The 18,940-nt window shown below is 28.2% G+C and overlaps 6 protein-coding genes across 6 annotated transcripts; 3 read left to right on the plus strand and 3 right to left on the minus strand.

Annotated features, from left to right (window-relative positions):
• The first annotated feature begins 333 nt into the window (after positions 1 to 333).
• LOC126834178 (uncharacterized) lies at positions 334 to 1,173 on the plus strand. The gene is made up of 3 exons (XM_050565926.1): positions 334 to 779; positions 835 to 988; positions 1,053 to 1,173. The coding sequence occupies exons 1-3, from the start codon at positions 569 to 571 to the stop codon at positions 1,159 to 1,161; spliced, it is 474 nt and encodes a 157-aa protein (XP_050421883.1). The 5' UTR covers positions 334 to 568; the 3' UTR covers positions 1,162 to 1,173.
• Positions 1,008 to 5,896, minus strand: LOC126834177 (integrator complex subunit 10). The gene is made up of 13 exons (XM_050565925.1): positions 5,572 to 5,896; positions 5,439 to 5,506; positions 4,840 to 4,973; positions 4,651 to 4,766; positions 4,484 to 4,565; positions 3,250 to 3,374; positions 3,076 to 3,188; positions 2,823 to 2,974; positions 2,307 to 2,519; positions 2,072 to 2,247; positions 1,838 to 2,011; positions 1,511 to 1,758; positions 1,008 to 1,442 (listed from the first exon to the last, which is right to left on the minus strand). Exons 1-13 carry the CDS (start codon positions 5,710 to 5,712, stop codon positions 1,262 to 1,264), a joined length of 1,923 nt encoding a protein of 640 aa, XP_050421882.1. The 5' UTR covers positions 5,713 to 5,896; the 3' UTR covers positions 1,008 to 1,261.
• A 77-nt stretch (positions 5,897 to 5,973) lies between these two features.
• On the plus strand, positions 5,974 to 7,220 carry LOC126834179 (coiled-coil-helix-coiled-coil-helix domain-containing protein 7). The gene is made up of 3 exons (XM_050565927.1): positions 5,974 to 6,312; positions 6,633 to 6,731; positions 6,948 to 7,220. Exons 1-3 carry the CDS (start codon positions 6,268 to 6,270, stop codon positions 7,047 to 7,049), a joined length of 246 nt encoding a protein of 81 aa, XP_050421884.1. The 5' UTR covers positions 5,974 to 6,267; the 3' UTR covers positions 7,050 to 7,220.
• A 173-nt stretch (positions 7,221 to 7,393) lies between these two features.
• Positions 7,394 to 12,112, minus strand: LOC126834176 (AP-1 complex subunit beta-1). Its single transcript, XM_050565924.1, has 14 exons — positions 11,962 to 12,112; positions 11,735 to 11,859; positions 11,324 to 11,494; positions 11,012 to 11,257; positions 10,756 to 10,949; positions 10,475 to 10,649; positions 10,225 to 10,412; positions 9,464 to 10,168; positions 9,064 to 9,396; positions 8,901 to 8,987; positions 8,707 to 8,836; positions 7,933 to 8,104; positions 7,699 to 7,853; positions 7,394 to 7,602 (listed from the first exon to the last, which is right to left on the minus strand). The coding sequence occupies exons 2-14, from the start codon at positions 11,840 to 11,842 to the stop codon at positions 7,528 to 7,530; spliced, it is 2,739 nt and encodes a 912-aa protein (XP_050421881.1). The 5' UTR covers positions 11,843 to 11,859; positions 11,962 to 12,112; the 3' UTR covers positions 7,394 to 7,527.
• Positions 12,113 to 12,385: 273 nt separating this feature from the next.
• Positions 12,386 to 13,838, plus strand: LOC126834956 (cilia- and flagella-associated protein 299-like). Its single transcript, XM_050567209.1, has 3 exons — positions 12,386 to 12,862; positions 13,330 to 13,527; positions 13,668 to 13,838. The coding sequence occupies exons 1-3, from the start codon at positions 12,518 to 12,520 to the stop codon at positions 13,836 to 13,838; spliced, it is 714 nt and encodes a 237-aa protein (XP_050423166.1). The 5' UTR covers positions 12,386 to 12,517.
• Positions 13,839 to 14,479: 641 nt separating this feature from the next.
• Positions 14,480 to 17,630, minus strand: LOC126834269 (ribosome biogenesis protein NOP53). The gene is made up of 7 exons (XM_050566068.1): positions 17,359 to 17,630; positions 17,115 to 17,273; positions 16,208 to 16,404; positions 15,699 to 16,003; positions 15,043 to 15,269; positions 14,713 to 14,979; positions 14,480 to 14,643 (listed from the first exon to the last, which is right to left on the minus strand). Exons 1-7 carry the CDS (start codon positions 17,469 to 17,471, stop codon positions 14,562 to 14,564), a joined length of 1,350 nt encoding a protein of 449 aa, XP_050422025.1. The 5' UTR covers positions 17,472 to 17,630; the 3' UTR covers positions 14,480 to 14,561.
• Between the last annotated feature and the right edge of the window lie 1,310 nt (positions 17,631 to 18,940).

Genomic DNA, 18,940 nt, shown 5'->3' on the forward strand with positions numbered 1-18,940 from the left:
ATTTTTATTTGGCGCAACATTTTTATTATTATTTGTAATTTGTTTAAATATAATTGGTAGATTTTTTATTAAAAAACGTCTTTTTTAAGACTAAAATAGAGTCGAATAAGAATGAATTTATAATTCAAACATTAACTAAGAAACAGTGTTTTTAACAATTAACTGATTTTTAATTTTTAGATTAAGCAAAACATATTTATTATGTACGTAAACAATTATTACTTTAATTTTCTTTTTAGTATAAACAAAAATTAACCATTACCTTTTCAAAAAAGTTTTAACTATGTAGTATTCAAATTTGTTTACATTTTCAGTAGTTTCCAGAATGTTATAACTTATGTATATGAAATTCATAAATAAATAAAATGATACAATTAAATAATGAATTGCGAGTTTTACTACTTACTAGGTCAACTAACCCACATGTAGCCAGCATAAAAAACTTCTATGTCATAGGGGCATGTTATGTTAAAATATATCAGCTACGATAAAAATGTTGTAATTAACTAACATTTCAGTGTGTATGTAACACTTAATAAGTAGAGTAACAAATAAGAACATTTTTAAAATGACAAATTTACAAATTTTTAGAAGTTGTGTATATGTTCATCTTTTAGTAGTGTGCATTATATTTTGTGTGGTGTATGACAGCACTGCTGAATTGAATTATAGACGACCAAAAGCACATTTTCAGTTGACACCTTGTCAATCAGCATTTACAATAAATATTGGAAATTATATTTTTGATTATGATGCAAAAATTACAGGACATTATGACAGTAAGTACATTAATATAGGTATGTTAAACAATTTCAAACTTGTTTTGTCCAACAGAAGAGTGTACATTTTTAATAGAAAGTCCACCTAAATCACAAATGAGACTAAGGGTCTCTCTTTCAATAGGAAATTTAGAAACTATAGAAACTTGTGCATGGTGGCTAAAATTATTTGATTTTCATAGCAATGCAACGCTGATTCCACTCGCAGAGTATGTAACATAATCAAAATCAATAAAACAATCATTAAAATGTATATTTGTATCTTATTTACAGATATTGTGAATCGACAAACACTACAGACTTATTGACTTATTCAAACATTATGTACATTTTATTGAATATTCCACCAGAAGGTTCATTTCAATTACACATAGAAACTTAATACAAAAATATATATATACATATATATTTCAATATATGTATATTATAATATGTATAATATATGTATTGTGTAGTTAACATACTAACAAAACATATTATGCTTAATACATGAGAGATCTTTCCACAATAGAAGTGATATTCATTAGACTTTCTTTTTCCTTTTTAAAAAACAATATTAGTGTCTCGTCTATTGGTTCAGACCACCTTGATACCTGTTTCTTAATTGCAAATCTGAATTCTTCTTTCACACCTTTTCCTGCTCCTCTTGTTGATATTCTCGGACTGTTAAAATTTGTATTTTATAAATTAAGTTATTTAATTTTTTTAAACTAAATTATAATATAATTTACCTTAAAGAATTAGCTACACATGGAAAAACATTTAGAACACATTTTTCGTTTTCTATAAACATAGCCATAAACTGTTCTATAATATCAATGTTGGTGATATAATCAGAGAACTGTGGATAGGTAAATACGGTGAGTTTAGATATGCGTTCGTACATATCGTTCGCAATTTCGCTAGGCCAAACAATTTGTGACAATACTAATAAGTGACCAATAAGATCACTGGCAGTAGAGAAATTCATCAAATGATTCTTTAAACAACAATAGTTAAGAATATATTAAAAAAGGTAATTCATCAAAGTATAAATACAAAAAAAACTGTTTACTCACATAGAGAATTTGAACCATAATTTTAGTGCAATATTGCAATACTGGCAGTTTTGCAATTTTAATATAATACATTTCTCTTTCTTCCGGAGGATTTGCTATTTCAGAAGAAACGTCTCCGTATAAACTTAAGTTTTCTAGTAGTTTGACAACTTCAAAAATATGTTCAACACATTTCTAAAAAAATTTAACGGAATTAATGCAATGTATAAAAATTAAAATTTGTAATTTTCCAACCTTGAATTGTTGCACACAATACGACAAGCTTACTAATGATAATGATCTTCTGATACTTTCTTCAGCTGGTACATATTTAAAAAGATTTTTGTATTTTCCTTGGTAAAATTCCATATCTCTTAAAAATTGACCTATATATGTATCTACTTTAATTTGAGCACTGAGCTTCCAATAATCTATAAAAATAAACATAATTTTAAAAAGTTGTTTTTATAGAAAACTACATTTATAAAACCTGTGCACATGGGTTCTTTGTTAGTTAGTAGTTCCCAATAGTTAAATGCCATTTTAAAGTTATCAAGAACTTCTGACGAATCATCAGTTATACCGATTAGTGATTCATTTAATTTTGTGGCCATTGATAAAACTGTTTGTTTTGATGGAGGTTTGTTGATTTGCACTTTTGGGCCTTTAATGACTTTTACTAATAAATACTCCGCTCCATTTTCTAAAAATTTTAAATAATATTGTTATACATTATTTTATTATGCATAATTTGAGTTAGACCAGTCTGATGACCAAGTATTTTTACAGATCTATTTTTATAGTAATCTAAAAATGCATAAACTATTGTTTTTTTATTTACAAAATGTATTTGCAAGAACAAAATTGGACAACTAAAATGAATACTAAAGGTTAAGCCAAGTAATATTTAGAAATGCTATGTATCAAGAAAAAAACTAACTATCCATCTATCATCACGTAATACAGTTGCAAAATTAAAACTTATACTTACAATACTTTCACATACCTGATTTTAGCGATTGGTTATAATCATAGACATGTTTCACAAAAAGTATCATACCACAAAACACTAATTGTTTACTGAGTTCACTGTTGTTTGAAGCGATTACAAATTTTTTCGCAAAACTGGATACTTTTTTCCATGCTTTTTTTCTATCACTAAAATAAAAGTAATACAATTTTTTAAATAAATATGAAACCCAAATACATGACAAATACTTTAAATAACTAGAGTTCAAATAACGTATACACCCTACTACCTTTGACTTAAAACTGATCTCAATTCCCAAGATAGTTTCTTTCCAATACGCTCACATGAAGCAAATAAGTCTTCCCAAGGTGTTTTAATACAGTTTTCAGTTTCAGGTAACTTCTGTAAGATTTCAACAACTTAGTTATTTATTTAAACTAAAATTATACACCTAAAATATTACTGGAATTGTTGTGTGTCCTCCCATAGCATAGGTGATATAAAATTCTGTTGTCTTTGTCAACATTTTATAGAGATTTTTCTGATTTAATGCATTTGTAGATACTAATAAGGGTCCAAGGTCACATACTACAAAACATAAAAAACATTTACACATACAATACAATTTTATTTTGTCAATATTTAAAAATCAATGGTTAAGCATAGTTTAATCTTTTTTTAGCAAAAAGCCAATTATGACTTTAATAAATAAATAACAAATTAAAAATTATAAATGATATCAATAAAAAGAGAAGAACATAATTTTTATAATAAACATTACCAAACAAAATGTATAAAGATGAAATTAATTAAATTATTAAGTAAAAATGAACCTAAATCAAATATGAGTTAAAGCCAATTTTAAATTAAGAAAGCAGTCAAGGAAGATATCAAGAGAGGTAAGTTATTACAAGGAATACAAATACGGTTATTAATTTAATAATTATGATTATTTATTTTATCTTGTTCAGAAATAAAATTGTGTTTAGTCTAAAGAAGCGGTCGCTAACCTTTCGGATTTCACAGACCACTAAATTTATAACTTAAAATCCCGCAAACCACTTATGTCATATGAGTTATAATTTCTATAATTTATTTTTTAAGATAAATACATTAAAATTCAACTTTATTAATATAAAATGCACCTTTTTTTAAACTTTTAAAATATGAAAGTTAGTTTAATTATTACAAAAGAATTAAAGTGTATTTAAGGATTACAAATTTTTAGTGTGATATTTGCTTTTACTTGTTTGAAATAAGTTTGTGGATTTTTGACTCCAATGACGTTACTGCAAGATGGAGAGTTCTACTTTAAGATTAATAATATAAAAAATGAAAATAATATCCAGATTTTTCTGTGGACTACCAAAGTTCTTTCACGGACCTTGCAGTGGTCCAGAGACCGCTAAATGGCGTCCACTGGTCTAAAGCGCTTATATTGTGAAAAGGTCATTTTTATTTCAATTGCGCTTAACTCATTAATACATTGAACTATCAAAATTAATAACTCAAAGAAAACGTTGTAATAGCTAATAATTAATAAATAATATACAAAATGTTTAATCATATTATATTTTATTCTTCAATAGGTAATATTTACAACACTACTGTTTGTATAACAGTTATGTGTTATGAAGTCTTAATTGGCTAGCTCACTAAAAATGTATATTTTTTTATTCTCTTATTCACAACCTTACCTAGAATCTTTCTATAACAGTTTATAACGTTATGACACTGATTATGTTTTTCTGCTGCAATCATTGTATCCATTAATTTAAGCTAAATACAATAATTATATTTTATACAATTATTAATTATAAAGGCACATTAGAAATTTAAATTTAAAATAAAAACAGTGTATTACCGCTAATTCAGTTGAAGATTGAGGAAAACGGTTTAACAGCAAAAGTACCAAACGACAATGTTCCATTGTATCTTCACTTCTTTCTGCGCAAACTGACAGTAGTTTTTGTTGAATTGCTATAATAACATTTAAAAACAAAAATAGTCCAAAGCATTATAAAATAAAAAATATTTATTACATAGTACTTACACAAAGGAAGCGCAGAAAACATTTCACGGAAAAATGTTTGTTCCTCTGACAGACACGCCGTATCCATACATAAAACCGGTGTGAAATTTTCAATTTCTTTCCAGAGTATCTGTTCATTTGGAAAATCTTCTAATCTATATTATTTAATATTAGTTAAAGAACATTCTGTATAAATGCACCTTAATGGACATCCTTCTTTTACCATATAATGTATTTGTGCCGATTACGAATCTGAAGTCAGAATTAGGCAGACTCTAGTTTAAAAGTTAGAGCTACATGAACTTTGAAGTTTTCCCCATATAGCAGTAGGCAATAGATGCAGTGGCAACAGCTAGCGGCCTACGCAACTATGCCTTTTGTGGTCTTATTTTGTTTTGCTAAAAATGTGACACAGCCGCCACAAGGAGAGTGCGCCATGATCTTCTCGCTCAACAATATTTTTAAAGTTGAAATAGGTGTAACTTTTGAACTAGGGGAGTCGCCTAATTCCGAATTCAGATTCATAATATGGCAAACAAAATATTGCAAAAAAAAAGGTCTTTAGTAAAGAGCACTTTTTCAAAGATAATATGAAATACAATACAATGACTTAAACTTACAAGGAACTGAAACATCTAGCTGCTCTCTGGACACAGCGTAAATTCTTCTCGATTTCGTAACATTCATACTGAAAAAAAGAATGTTACAACTTATAATTTTTTTTTCTTTAAATAATATGTATTATGTTTATACGTGTATGCTAAAGTTGGAAGGAAACATGGATTTCGCAGTGAGTAACCACGATCGACATCTAAAACAATCCGTTTCTAAATAGCTTTTTGCTTTAGCCATCATGAATTCTTCGTCGCCAATAGTCACTTCCATAGGTTCCATTTTAAGCTATATTAGATGTCTTTAACAAACTGTTATTTATTTAAAAAATATAGTAATAATATAACAATAATTATAGTGTAAAACTAAAAGAAAAAAAAAATAGTAATATTTAAATATTGTGATCGGCCGCCGGCGTCGTATTTTTGAAAAATGTAATTTATCAATAATTATAGGTATACAAATTTCTCACAGATAGATTTGTTATCATTTTAATCAAAATTAATAAACCAGAATTATTAAAGGAGATGGGGGTTCTTCTAAAAATGATAACGCGTGATAATAAATAATTTTTTCCAAATACTATAAATGATTTATAAATCATTATTTATTTACAGTATTTGATTGATGTTACAACTTACACAGTTTCAGAGTTCAGTTATCTGTTGACACTCAACGTATGACAGTAAACGAATTTACCAAAAACTTTAAAAAGTAAAAATTATTATCCGCCTACGGTCTTCTAAATAATTGTTTCGTTTAAATAATTATTATTATTATCCTTCAACATTGGAAACAAACTACAATAATATTTATAAAATTCGTAAAATAAAAAAGATGTCTGGGGAAGCGATGAATTCAGATTCAAATCCTTGTTTGCAAGTAAGAACAATTTGTTTGGCTATACACACAAAGCTCATCTTAATTACCGGAATTGTGTTTTTTAAAATATAACAATTAGTTAAAGCTTAAAAAACTTCTATGTTCATTTCAATCGTAGCACAAATTCAATATATGTAAACCATTTATAAAAATTTAGGCCTTTTTTAATTTCAGAACGCTCTGCTATTAAAACATTTATTTATATATTTATAATGACTTAATTTATTGGTTCCTTAAACATCTACTAGCCTGTGACCAGCCTATTAAATGATTTGTTCAATCCAGCATTACTAATAATAATATAAATAATTATTATGTAGGAACAGAGAATATCACTAAAATGTTTACAAGACAGCTTTGGAAATAGTAAGAAATGCATGCCTGAAATTGAAAATTATAAAGAATGCAAAACATTTTGGGTAAGATTTAATTCCATTTAATTATATATTTTTTGGTAGAATTGAAGCAAAAGAATAGTTAAATATGTTCTGGAGACTACAAACCACACTAAATAGTGTAGTTTTCTTGTTATTCACTTTTTATCAGTAAAAAAAAGTAAATTTTAAAATTCTATTTCTAATATTAAATAACTCATCATGATATACTATCAATTATTGTTTAAACAACTTTTTCAGTACAATATTTATAAAGAAAGAAAACGAAAAAACATAAGACCACATCTACCCTCAAAGGAAGAACGAACTAAAATAAAAAAAGAATACTGGACTCAGCTTTGAAATATATATATTTAATTATTCAAAGTTTACTACAATAATTGTGTAATATTTTAGTTGCATAAGTGCTTGAATAATATATTATAGCTTATATTTATGTAATAGTAATTTTAAGTTTTTTTGATAATTATAAAAACAATTTACACAATAATGTCTATTTAATAATACAAGATATAAATACAAATAATAAATACAATAAAAAATAATAATTGAAAACATAAATGTTTATGATATTATTAGCCAAAGATATAAAGTAATAAATTTGATAAATATACAAATAAGCATTAAATTATTAAATTATGAATAATTTAAGTTATATTTAGTTAATAATACAATTTATTAACTATAATCTAAACTATTAATTAAAGGTTAGGTAAAATAGGTAGCTAATAGAAAGTTGAATAATTATTTTTTTATTTTAATAATTAGGATGAAACATATATGTAGATACACACAATCTTAAGTGTATTATACAATTACTTTATGAATGAAGGATAGCATCATATGCTTGGAAAACGCCTTGAGCTACTTCTAATGCTTGAGACTTTAAGGATAACTATATAAAAAAAAAATGAAAAAATGTATATATTTTATAATAAATACATTTTTATATAAATACTTTCATTTATTCAATATGAAAAAATTATCTTACAGTAATATTTGGATTTCCTGGTTGAATTTTCAGCTCATTCAACACCCAATTACCATTTGTCAACTTCAACGATTGATACAACATATCCTGGCCTTCAACGTTTCTTTTAGCAATTGTGAACACATTATTTTGCGACATCTTCATGACTATTGCCTCTGTTAAACATGTATATACTGAAGCATTACAAATTCAAATTTTGTTGTAAAATATTATTTCACTGAGTTATTGTTTTACCAGTGTTGCAGAGTACGTTTTTTAAAGTAAACTGAACTTCATTCTCAGCTGGTATATCCTTCCATGTAGTTAAAAATACTCTCTTATCCATTTGCCCATCTTCAACAAAGAACACGTTCATTGGAATGATACAAGCATAATACATGACATCAATATTGTTCTTGATAGCGACCTGTTATTAAAACATTTAATTGTTAATGGTAGTTTATATTCATAGGCACAATTTGGGAGGGAGGTTGAGTAGGCATAGTACTTCTATTTATAAAATTGTTTGTTTATCCATACAATAAGTAGCATCATTGATTATAATAATATAGATAGCCCACTGGCATGTTATTTTTGCTGCACGTAAATTGTTGCTGTTGTAGAGCGCTTTTTACTGTATTTAGTTATGGTGGTAGATACTGTGAGTGCTGATAACCAACACACAGGTGCAATACAACCAGGAAGGACTTAGTGAGCCTGCGTACCAATTGTTAGTGCTCGCGGTATATACCGCCATAACTAAAAACCGTAAAAAGCCCTTTACAACGGCAATAATTTTCACGCAGCAAAAAAATTCATGTCTGTAAAAGGCTATTTATATTATTTATAAAGAATAGTAGTATGGAAAGGAGAATTTTTAATATTTTCAGTACTTCAGCACTTCTACTATTTTTTTAGCGAAATTCCACCCCTATTTATATAATAACACATAAGTTAATAATCCATTTTTAAAGAAAGAAAAACAATTTGACACTACTGGAAGTTTAAGTGTACTGATGTATCTTATACCTGTAGGTTAGTAATTGGTTCCATTCGTTGAACCATTCCAGTAGTAGAAAGAGGTAGACTAACTTCACAAGAAGCTGTAGGCATTAATGGATTTACAACTTGCAGTGGACGTGCTGGTGTTAGGCCAAAACTAATAAAATAATACATTTTGAAATACAATAAACATTGCATTAACGACTGCAAATAAGACTTACGAATTTTTGTTTAACTGAATAGCAAAACCAGACATTGGTTGCATAGCTTTATTTTTTAATGTCATATCCATATTAATCTGACCATTCCTATACATTTTTAGTACAAATAATATTTAAAATTAAATTATCTCAACATTTAAAAGTCAATTTTCAATTAACATACTTCCTTGAGAATGTCCCCATGATCTCTAATCCTTTGCCATTTTCACTAGGCAACCAAAGTAATTTTGGAGGAGAATAAGATATTGGTGTGGGAGTAAATCCAAAAATATCTCCTAGTAATCCAGTATTTGATGATGTTGATGTTGCAGGAATATCAGATGTTGTTAACAAAGAATCTAATCCAGAAGCAAGTAAATCAACTGATGGTTGAGTAGACGCAGGAATAACTGACGGAGTTGTCAAATCCATGCTAAGAAGATCACCAATTAATGATTCTTGGGGGGCTGGTATAACTGCTGCTTGTGAAATATTGCCAGAAGTTGTATTTTCACTTCTAAAAAAAAAAACAATTTTTTTAAATAAAGATATCCTAATTTATACCTACGTAAACATTCTTTTACCGAGCCGGCAGAGATTTACGCAATCCTGGTCTGCCTTCAACAAACGCATTTGGTGGTTTATGATAAACACTAGCTAAACTAGAAATATGACACACTAGCTCATCAAGTAAAGTAGGTTCTAAAAGATCAGTTTCTTCGGATATTAATGGTTTTTCTGCAAGAACAACATCTTTAGCTGCTCCTGGATCAGTAGACAATAATCTCCAATAAATAAAACCACGATCACGTAAATCTGGATTATCAGAGTCCTGTGTGGCTAAGCTTAAGACCTGTTGAACTAGTTCTTGCGTGTCCGTAGGACGTTTTAAAAATAATTTTACAATAGCCGTTAATAGCTGCAATTGTACTTGAGTATTTTCATCGTGGAAACCTTCCAAGAAACTCTCTAATAATTCATCAGCATTATCAATTCGTTCAGCATATTCACCAATTATCCAAATCATAGATGCTCTTGCTTCAGGCTCATCTAAAGTGTCCAAATTTTCACACAACAATGAAATAATGCTTTCATACTTGTTGGGGTACTTTCGAAATATATCTTTGATGACCACAATAGCTTCTTGGACAACATAATTAACTTTAGTTTGTATCAAATCAAGTAGGGTTGATACACATCGTTCTGCAGATTGTTCAACTTTAATTGCGCATCTTCCAATTGCACGAACCGCTTTACGTACAAAATCAACATCTACCTCAGTGGCGTATCTATAAAAGTTACAAGTTATAAACTAGAAATAATTATAAATAATACAAAATTTTACTCTTTAAGTTCTGACAAAACTTGAGCAATGTTTGCTTGAGATGCTAAACGAATCATAATGTCCAATTTTTCTAATTTAACATAAATAGGATCATTGTATTTAACAAAAAATACTTTCATTTCATGTTTAAGAATATCTGGCCGCTTTTGTACAATCAAGTTTATATTTCTGAGTGCAACATATTGTACCTAAAACCAATAATTTCTAGTTCATATTTAAATTCAAATTTAAAAAAATTAAAAAACCTTACTTCTGGTTCAGTTGATAGTAGTGTAACAAGAGGCGGAGCGAGTTTTTTGGTCAAAGTAGTAACAAAATCTGAATCAGTTGGTAGCATTTCCATGAGTTTCATTAGTACTTTAATAGCAGACAAAACCACAGCAGCATTAGCATGAGCTAAGCGTGGTGTGATTCTTTCGCAAATACTGAAATTTATTATGTCCAACAAATTAATTCAACTCTTAAAGCAAATTTTAAATCCTAAAAGTTTTTAAACACTTATATTAAACCAGAGCATAATAAATTATTAACCTTTGAGCTTCACGGTCATCCTTAGGACTGTAATTAGCCAATGAATCAAGAATGAATACTTGACCCCATTCTGTGCACTCATTCAATGCTGTTAAAAGTTTGTTTATGGTTTGTGAATTCATTTCAATTAGTGGTGACCCAGTTATGCTTGCTTCGTTCATTTCAGATAAAGCAGCTACAGCATTAGCAACAACCTGTAAATGAAAAAAAAAAAACATCAATTATTATTCAAAAATTAAGAAACACAACAAATTACCATTGGGTTAGAGTCTGACAAAAGTTCTTTTAGCTGTTCCAAAAATCCTTGATCATCAACTAACTGAGCGTTGATGTCGTACAACTTAGCTACACACACTGCAGCTGTTTTCCTTACATAAGGATCTTCATCTCGCAAACACTTACGTAATGGTTCACATAAGTATTCTGTTATTTTATCTACTCTGATGCATCCCATTGTGCGTACAGCCAACGCACGTATTAATGGATTTGGATCTTCACAATCCTTGAAAATAATCAATTCGATGGTACATGACTTGCTATATCTAATATTATTTTAATGTTTTTATACCTTAACAAATGTATTGACAGCCATAATTGCCATATCTGGATTGCTTTTAGCATAATTCATCAAATATAAGTACACGAGTTTTTTTAATTCCAAATTATCAGTTTGCATACAGTTTACAACATCAGGAAACAAAGCAGATACATCTTTTCCAACAGTCATTGAGGCGATAACCTTTACAAATAAAATATTTTTAAAAAACTCAAGATAAATACAGTTAAAAAAAAATAATTTAGAAAGATAATATTATTATTTTTTGTCATTAGGTAAGGTATTGACCATTTCTTTAAGACATTATTAAATTATAAACTAAATTTAACCAATTAAGTAATGTGTGAAAACCCTAAATGTTTAATAGCAAAAAACACAAATCAGGTGTAAACTAAACTAGCCAAAAAATAAACTATAATTTACTTTTTTGACAGCTTCCCTCTTTTTTTCCTTTTTATCACTGTTCAGTTCAGATTTCAATTCAAAAATTTCTCCCTTTTTGGTAGTAGTAAAATACTTGCTGTCCGTCATTTTGATGCTTTAATTGTCTAAAAAACATTAAGATAAATATTTAATAATACATACATTTAAGTGTTCAAAAATTAGATTGCCACTGATGCGCTGTCCTAGCAAACAGTAAGGATACATACTTTTTAGGGGGCGTCGCCGGCAATACAAAGCAATCTCAACTGAGAAGGTATTGAAATATCGAAAATCGAAATAATTTTATTTAATACACACAAGATTGGTTATTTTAATATTATTGTAGAAATATTATTTTTGTATTACTGCCAATGATTAATGATAAAATACACTGATAACACGTGTATAAGGATTACAAACATAATAGCGTTTACTGAAGCAACGCTACTCAATTGATCACACTGTACTCGACAAGGTTTGATTACCGGCTTATTGCAATTTTTGCGGTATATTTAAAAAATTGTATACATGTAGTTTAATAGTTATAATTTACCAACTGTTTAACTGGGTAATGGGTTACAATAATAAATAATTGTAATATCTAATAACTCTTAAATATATCATTTGTTTTGATGTCGGTATGTATATGTTAATTGTTGCTAAGTAGTACAATTTAAAATTGTATTCACATTCGCTGCAATCGAATTCAGTCGTTAATCATCAACAAAAATTACGAGCCTTAAAAAAAAAATTTTCATTATTTAAAAATATTTGATAAAAATTATGACCGAAAAGGCCGTTTTACATCATCAAAAAGAAGCCGACCGCCGACTTTTACAGTACAAAGATTACAATGACTATTTGGACTCATTGCGGCAACCGATTGATCTAAAATATTTGGAAAGTATAAAAGAATGTCGCGATATAGCTGAAGCCGGTTACCGTTCAGCAGTAACTCTAACTTATAAAGAGTTCAACGAAAGATTAGAAGAGGCGAAAAAAATGGTAAATCCTCCTGTGAAAATAAGAAAGTCGCTACACAAGACGTTGTTTGGACATATTAGTGAAGATCCTTTAATTGTAGCGCTAGCAGCACGAGAAAAGCGTATCAGACTAGGGGACTTAGCGGTAATTTAACGAATATAAGACCAGATTTAAAGGGCATCCTTAAGGTCCATATTTTTTTGGGGGTTCACTAGTCGATAATATATATAATGTATATATTTGGGGTACTTCACACCGGATCGTGCTCCATTTGACTTAAACATATTAATTTAGGATTTTTCTGACATTTCTTTTACATATTGTAGGTATTACCCATTAAAAAAAGATTCTCGGATTTTTAAAATGTTCTTCTTAAACGTTCTGGAGTTTGCACTAATTTTTTTATTTTGAAAGTAGTATTTTATTTTTGTAAAACTCATTAAAAATTAAATGACAAACAAATTTTAATTTTGATGTGGACTTCCATTAAAAAAGTATTTCAACATGCAGTGCGTAGCGTATTTAGATTACACTTTTCTGAAAAATAAATGCCGTTAAAGAAAATACCAATTTTTTAAACTAAAATTGATGAAATAAAAAGTATGTTACAGACAATCATATTTATACGCCTTGAACACAAAAATAATACCGAAATATCATCTTATATTGATTATGGCCATCGACTATTTAAAGAAAATTGGATTCCTTATTTTGAAGGTACAAAATTTCTAATGCCGAAAAAAACGGATTTGAGTTATTATAACTGGCGAAGCAACACAACATACATCAACAAATCTAAAAATTTTACGGTACATACCTACAACTTAAATCTACTGAAGCCCCAATACCTAAATTCAGCAACATTTGAATAACAACTAAATATATGAAACTTATTTATGTTATATCAATTTTTGTCAAACACTTATTTAAGTCTTTTTTTTAATTGCAGCCTATAGCAAAATCTACTGGTCTTGTGTTCCAGTGTAATGGAGACAGAATGATCGTTAATATTAATCCATACTTACATCCTGGTGAAAATTCTGATTCTATAAGAATATATACGAATAAGTACTTGCAAGTTATGCTGTTCGATCACATATTAAAGATAAAATTAATTTAATCAATTATTGTAATAGCCAAACCTTGGCTTTGCATTCAATTAAAAACGATTGACCTTACATAAAATCATCTGTTTTATTGCTTAATGTAAAACATAAAAGTTAATTTAATTTATAAGTATAGTCATTATTTTACTTATGTAATTTTTTTTTAATAGTCTATTAAATAATATCGAAGCTTGTAAGGCAAAAGGTCGTAAACGACATTTTTTGTTGAAAAAAATATTATGGCAAAATGTACTTACCAAATCAACATATGAACTGTATAGCAACTTTCCTGAGTGACTTCCGAGGCTTTGGATATCATTTCCAGCACTCTAGGCCCATTTTTTAGACATTATGACCATGATACAGAGTGATTTTTCTATCATAAACCACTCAATATCTCTTAGGGGTTAATAAGAAATTAAACCATGTTTGAAACCATTTTTAAGGAATTGTATTAAATCAACATATAAACAGGTTTTTTGGGGAGATTGTGGCATTTTTATTTCTTTTTCTAGATTGTTAGACTATATTTTGATTTATAGTAGACCTATTAGCCTAAAAGTCTTTAAGCAAGATTTGTTATTTATTAACATGAAATAAAACTTAAATTTTGTAAATTTAATAAACTTGAATACTGTTGGAAAAAAACTAAAAATAATTTAATAACCATTGTATATTTTTACAATAAAATTATTCAACTGTTATCAAATATTTGTAAAAGCATTATTAAGATTATTTTATACATTGTATTTTGCCAACATATCTGGTTGTACTTTAAATGCTGGATCCATAAATGCTTGCACTTTTTTCTTGTTGATCCTATTGTGAATACATTGTTATTAAAAACAAATATATTAATAATTTTATTTTAAATAAAAGCTAACTTACCTAAGTTGTTTCTTTCCAACATGCAATACATTACGTTTTTGTAAGCTTTCAAAACAATCCTTAAAAATATTCCCTTGAGGAGCAGTTTCTCGGAGTGTACTTTTAACTTCCATTGGCAATGCAAATGTATCGGATGTTTCTACAAACTTATTTGTTCCTAAACGTCTTGTGCTTATATTGCCAAGTTGTCTCTTTTGTAATCTTTTTAATTTTTTCTTGTTTGTAACATGATCCAAATCATCTAGTTCTTGATTTATAAAACGTAATCTAAAATATGAACCATAATATGAAATGCATACTGAATATTTATATTTATAGCTTAAATCATACTTGTAAAGATCTGAAATTTTTTTCTTTTCAATTTTTACATTCATTCTCTGTCTTTCTTCATTACGTAACCGTCTCTGAATTTTGCGTTTTTTCTGTGTCTTCTGATTATCTCTAGTTGTAGGTGGGTTGATTGCTTTATATTCTGAAGTATCTTCGTTTATCTCGTCAATAGTTGTTTCATTATTAAAACCCGGTAAACCTTCAGTCAGTTCTTCAATTATTATTTTCTAGAAAAAATGTTAGAATATATATCAGTAATTAATTTAAATTATATATTTTAAAACCATAAAAATACTATATTATAAACAAAATTATTTGTTTTTTTAAACAAACATAGTTAACAATTTAAAAAGTTAATGTACACACATACAATTTTAAAAATATAGATAATTTTCCACGGCTTGTACCGCTATGCTGTGGTTTAAGAAATAAAGAATAAATAACTTTTAAATGGAACCGAAAGACAACTTTTCTGTTTCTAAGTATTTTTTTTACATAGTTATAAATTATTAATTAAATTTGGTTTAAGGTAAAAATAAGTCTTTATTATGGATTTTTGAAGATTTTTCTTTTTTTAATAGTAGTTGTTAATATAAAATCTAGGACAAAAAAAGAGTTTATAAACTATAACACAAATATCTATTATAATTCATTACTTCATGGGTTTCTTGAGAAACTTGTTTGAACAAACTTTGCGTACACCTCTTTATATGCGCTTCATGTTTTATAAATTCCATTTCTTTATCAGCAATATTTTCAAGTAATGTAACATGATCTTCGATAGTCGGATTGTATGAAATTCCAGGATGTGGAATTTTTGTGTCATTAATGTTACCTTGACGTGGCCGAGACATTGTTTTCAAACTTAAAGAAGGAATTACTTTAGCATTATGTTGAAGTGCTTCTTTTGGTATCCAACTTATCACATTTTTAACAAGTTTTTCTTTTTTTTGTCCAGGCTCTATAACATTGCATAAAATAAACATTTACTATGTTGTGATTCATAATATAATCTCTCCATTTTCTCTGTATGTTTAACAACCATTCAATTAAACTTATATCTTATAACTTATAACGATCCTCCCCCTTAAGGTTTAAAAATCTGAAAAGATCGGTTAATTGGTTTTTTAAAAAAAATTATTAATAACAACATTTTAACTTGTACCTCTGTAACTTGTCCATAAATCCTTTTTAAATATATCATCTTTTGCTGGCGTATCTATTAACATTTTTACTTTAGATTTAAGTAATTTATTTATTTCCTTTAACTTCTTTTTCTTGACAATTGTTTTCTTAAGAGGTTTGATATTTTTATCAAAATCTTTATCAATCTTCAACGCTTTTTTGTTTTTTTTGACACTTCTACAAACAACAGATACTTTAATTATGTTTTTACAAACATTTATACTACTGTAACATAATTTTTCATTTAAAACTATAGTCATAATATTATCAAAACACTTGTAACGTGTCAGCACTTATCAATAAAACAATAGATAGGGAAGACAACTAACACAGAATAATGCCTCAGGGTTCCGATGCATCTAATAAGTTGAGACCTTACCATCACCGAATAGCAACTAATTACTAATTACAACAATATAATCAGCTTTATTCGCCTTGTAACTTTCCTCTTTTATTGTATGAGTTCGCTCAACTCTGCTTCTCCAGGACCAGATGACAATCTCAGTGACCCAGGTAGAAATGTATTATATATATATATATATATATATTGTGTAATTAGTTTACCTTGTAAATGCATAGTTATAATTGCATATTTAAGAGTTAAATCATTTAAAGGTACGACCGCCCAGACTTAGAGTTTATTTAAGCATAGATACAAGCTAGCTACCCATTCTCTGTTCAAGGTCTGTTTATTAAGCACCTATCGGGGATAGTTCTGTCTAGTCTAGCCAAGCAGGCTTGTTACACACTTAATATTTTACCAAAATATACATTTGGCTAGTAAACCTTAATGATAATATCATTTTTTACCGCTTTATATTAGCATAACATTTTTCGTATGCTAACTTTGATATTCTCCAAACTGATATTTTTTATACAAAACTTACCGTTTAGCTAAAGGAGCAACAGCAGATGTTGATTGTAAGCTTGACAAACATTTTAAAGGCTTATCTAAGGTTTTTTTCTTTGGTTTTCCTTTCAATTTTTTTTTACCAGCAGTATCAATATGAAATAATTCTTCATCTTTTTTACCACTGAATGGATCTCTATTGTAATACAATTATTATTACATTATAGAATAATCATTTTAAGCATGCTTCTTTACATACAAATTTACTTAAAAAAACATACCCTATGCGTTCTTTCAACCTTTCGCCATCAAGATAAGTGTCAACATCAGCCACATCAATTTTTCTACGCCAATCTCGCTTTAACCGTCTTCCTGCCTTCTTTTTAGTTTTCATAGTTTTAAGTTAAAGCGTAGCTACAGCAACGTGGCTAATCAAAAATTGTTAATTTATTAAAACAATTAAATTTGAAACTTGAATTGAGTAATGAGTATTAAATGACAATAAAAGTCAATCACGTGGACTATCTTCTTATAGCTTAATACCTTATCTTCTTGTGCAATCGAATTCGAATTATTGATAATATTATTAGATAGCATTTCAAAATACATTAACCACGGTTGAAAACTATGATAAAAACCATGGACAAATAAATAGATATGAACACCAGTATTAACCAGTAAACGAATAAAAACTAAAAACTTCAGGGTCAGCCTTAAGAATACAGACTCTAAAAGCCGTGTCAAGCGCCGGCAAAAAAAAAAAAAGCGGGGGCCTAGTCGCGTCGGCAGTAATTGAATTTGAATTAGAGGAGTCCGTCTAATTCTGACTTTGGATTCGTAATTATTAATTAGCATAAAAAACACTATACCTAATATGGGAAATAAAAAAATTGCAAAGAAATCCCACAAACTACTATATTCTTCAATCGCGATTCACGTCGTCAAATGCTGCATGGTGGCGTGAACGGCACGAGCGTCTTGCGTAAAGATAATTTTCCAAGTTCAATTAGACGTAACTTCAAAACTAAGCGTTTCCGCAATTTTTTTTTGTACCATCGTTTTCAGTATTGAAAAAACAAATTGATTGAAAAAAAAATCGAAAATCGGGTCTGGGGTGGTGAAGTCGGTTTGAGCCATTTGAAGAATCTCATTCAATTAGATCTAGTTATTTTTAAAAATCAATGAAAAAAAATGTATTCTATTAAATATTTATCTCGTCCAGATCGTATGAGTGAACATATTATATTAATTGAATTACAGTCTACCAAAATCATTTAACAAATTTCAAATCGAAGCCGGGTTTGAATTATTATTTTTACATGTATGAAGCAGTACATACTTCGTCATGAGTTGATGACCAGTTATATTTAGGATTGAAGTCTAGTATTTTGAATTTTTTTATTGTTCAATGAAATTATGATTACGGACTACAAAATTTTCCGCTGTTGCTTTGATTATACAGATATTAAAAGAAGTATTAATTTATTTTTATTCACTGGTCAGTGACACACCAGTGGTCACAGATTAATAAAGATTCTTTATAAAATAATATAGTAAATACTATATACTTAAATTTCTAACGTTGCAACTTTGTATAAGAAAAATTATACTAATTCCCAGCAAAAAATAATTATTTCTTATGTTATATAGTGCACTATAGTTTTTACTAGACAATTTTTAGAAACCAAACGACAAACAATTTCACCACAGGTAGTAAACCCTAACACAGAAAAATATCCTATTATTTAAGTTCACTGCAATCATGTTGGCTGTATTCTCTAGGTCAAGACCTGGAGAGAATATCATTTTATTTTTTGTTTTTCTCTGAATTAACAGTTTTTGCGTGTTTTAATTTGGTCTCAG

Source organism: Adelges cooleyi, unplaced genomic scaffold (genome assembly GCF_023614345.1).
Source record: "Adelges cooleyi isolate 19-005CV unplaced genomic scaffold, UGA_ACOO_1.1 ACOO_flye_CR_arks_rails_tigmint_CR_PRNA_21, whole genome shotgun sequence".
In the NCBI taxonomy this organism is placed as follows: Eukaryota; Metazoa; Arthropoda; class Insecta; order Hemiptera; family Adelgidae; genus Adelges; species Adelges cooleyi.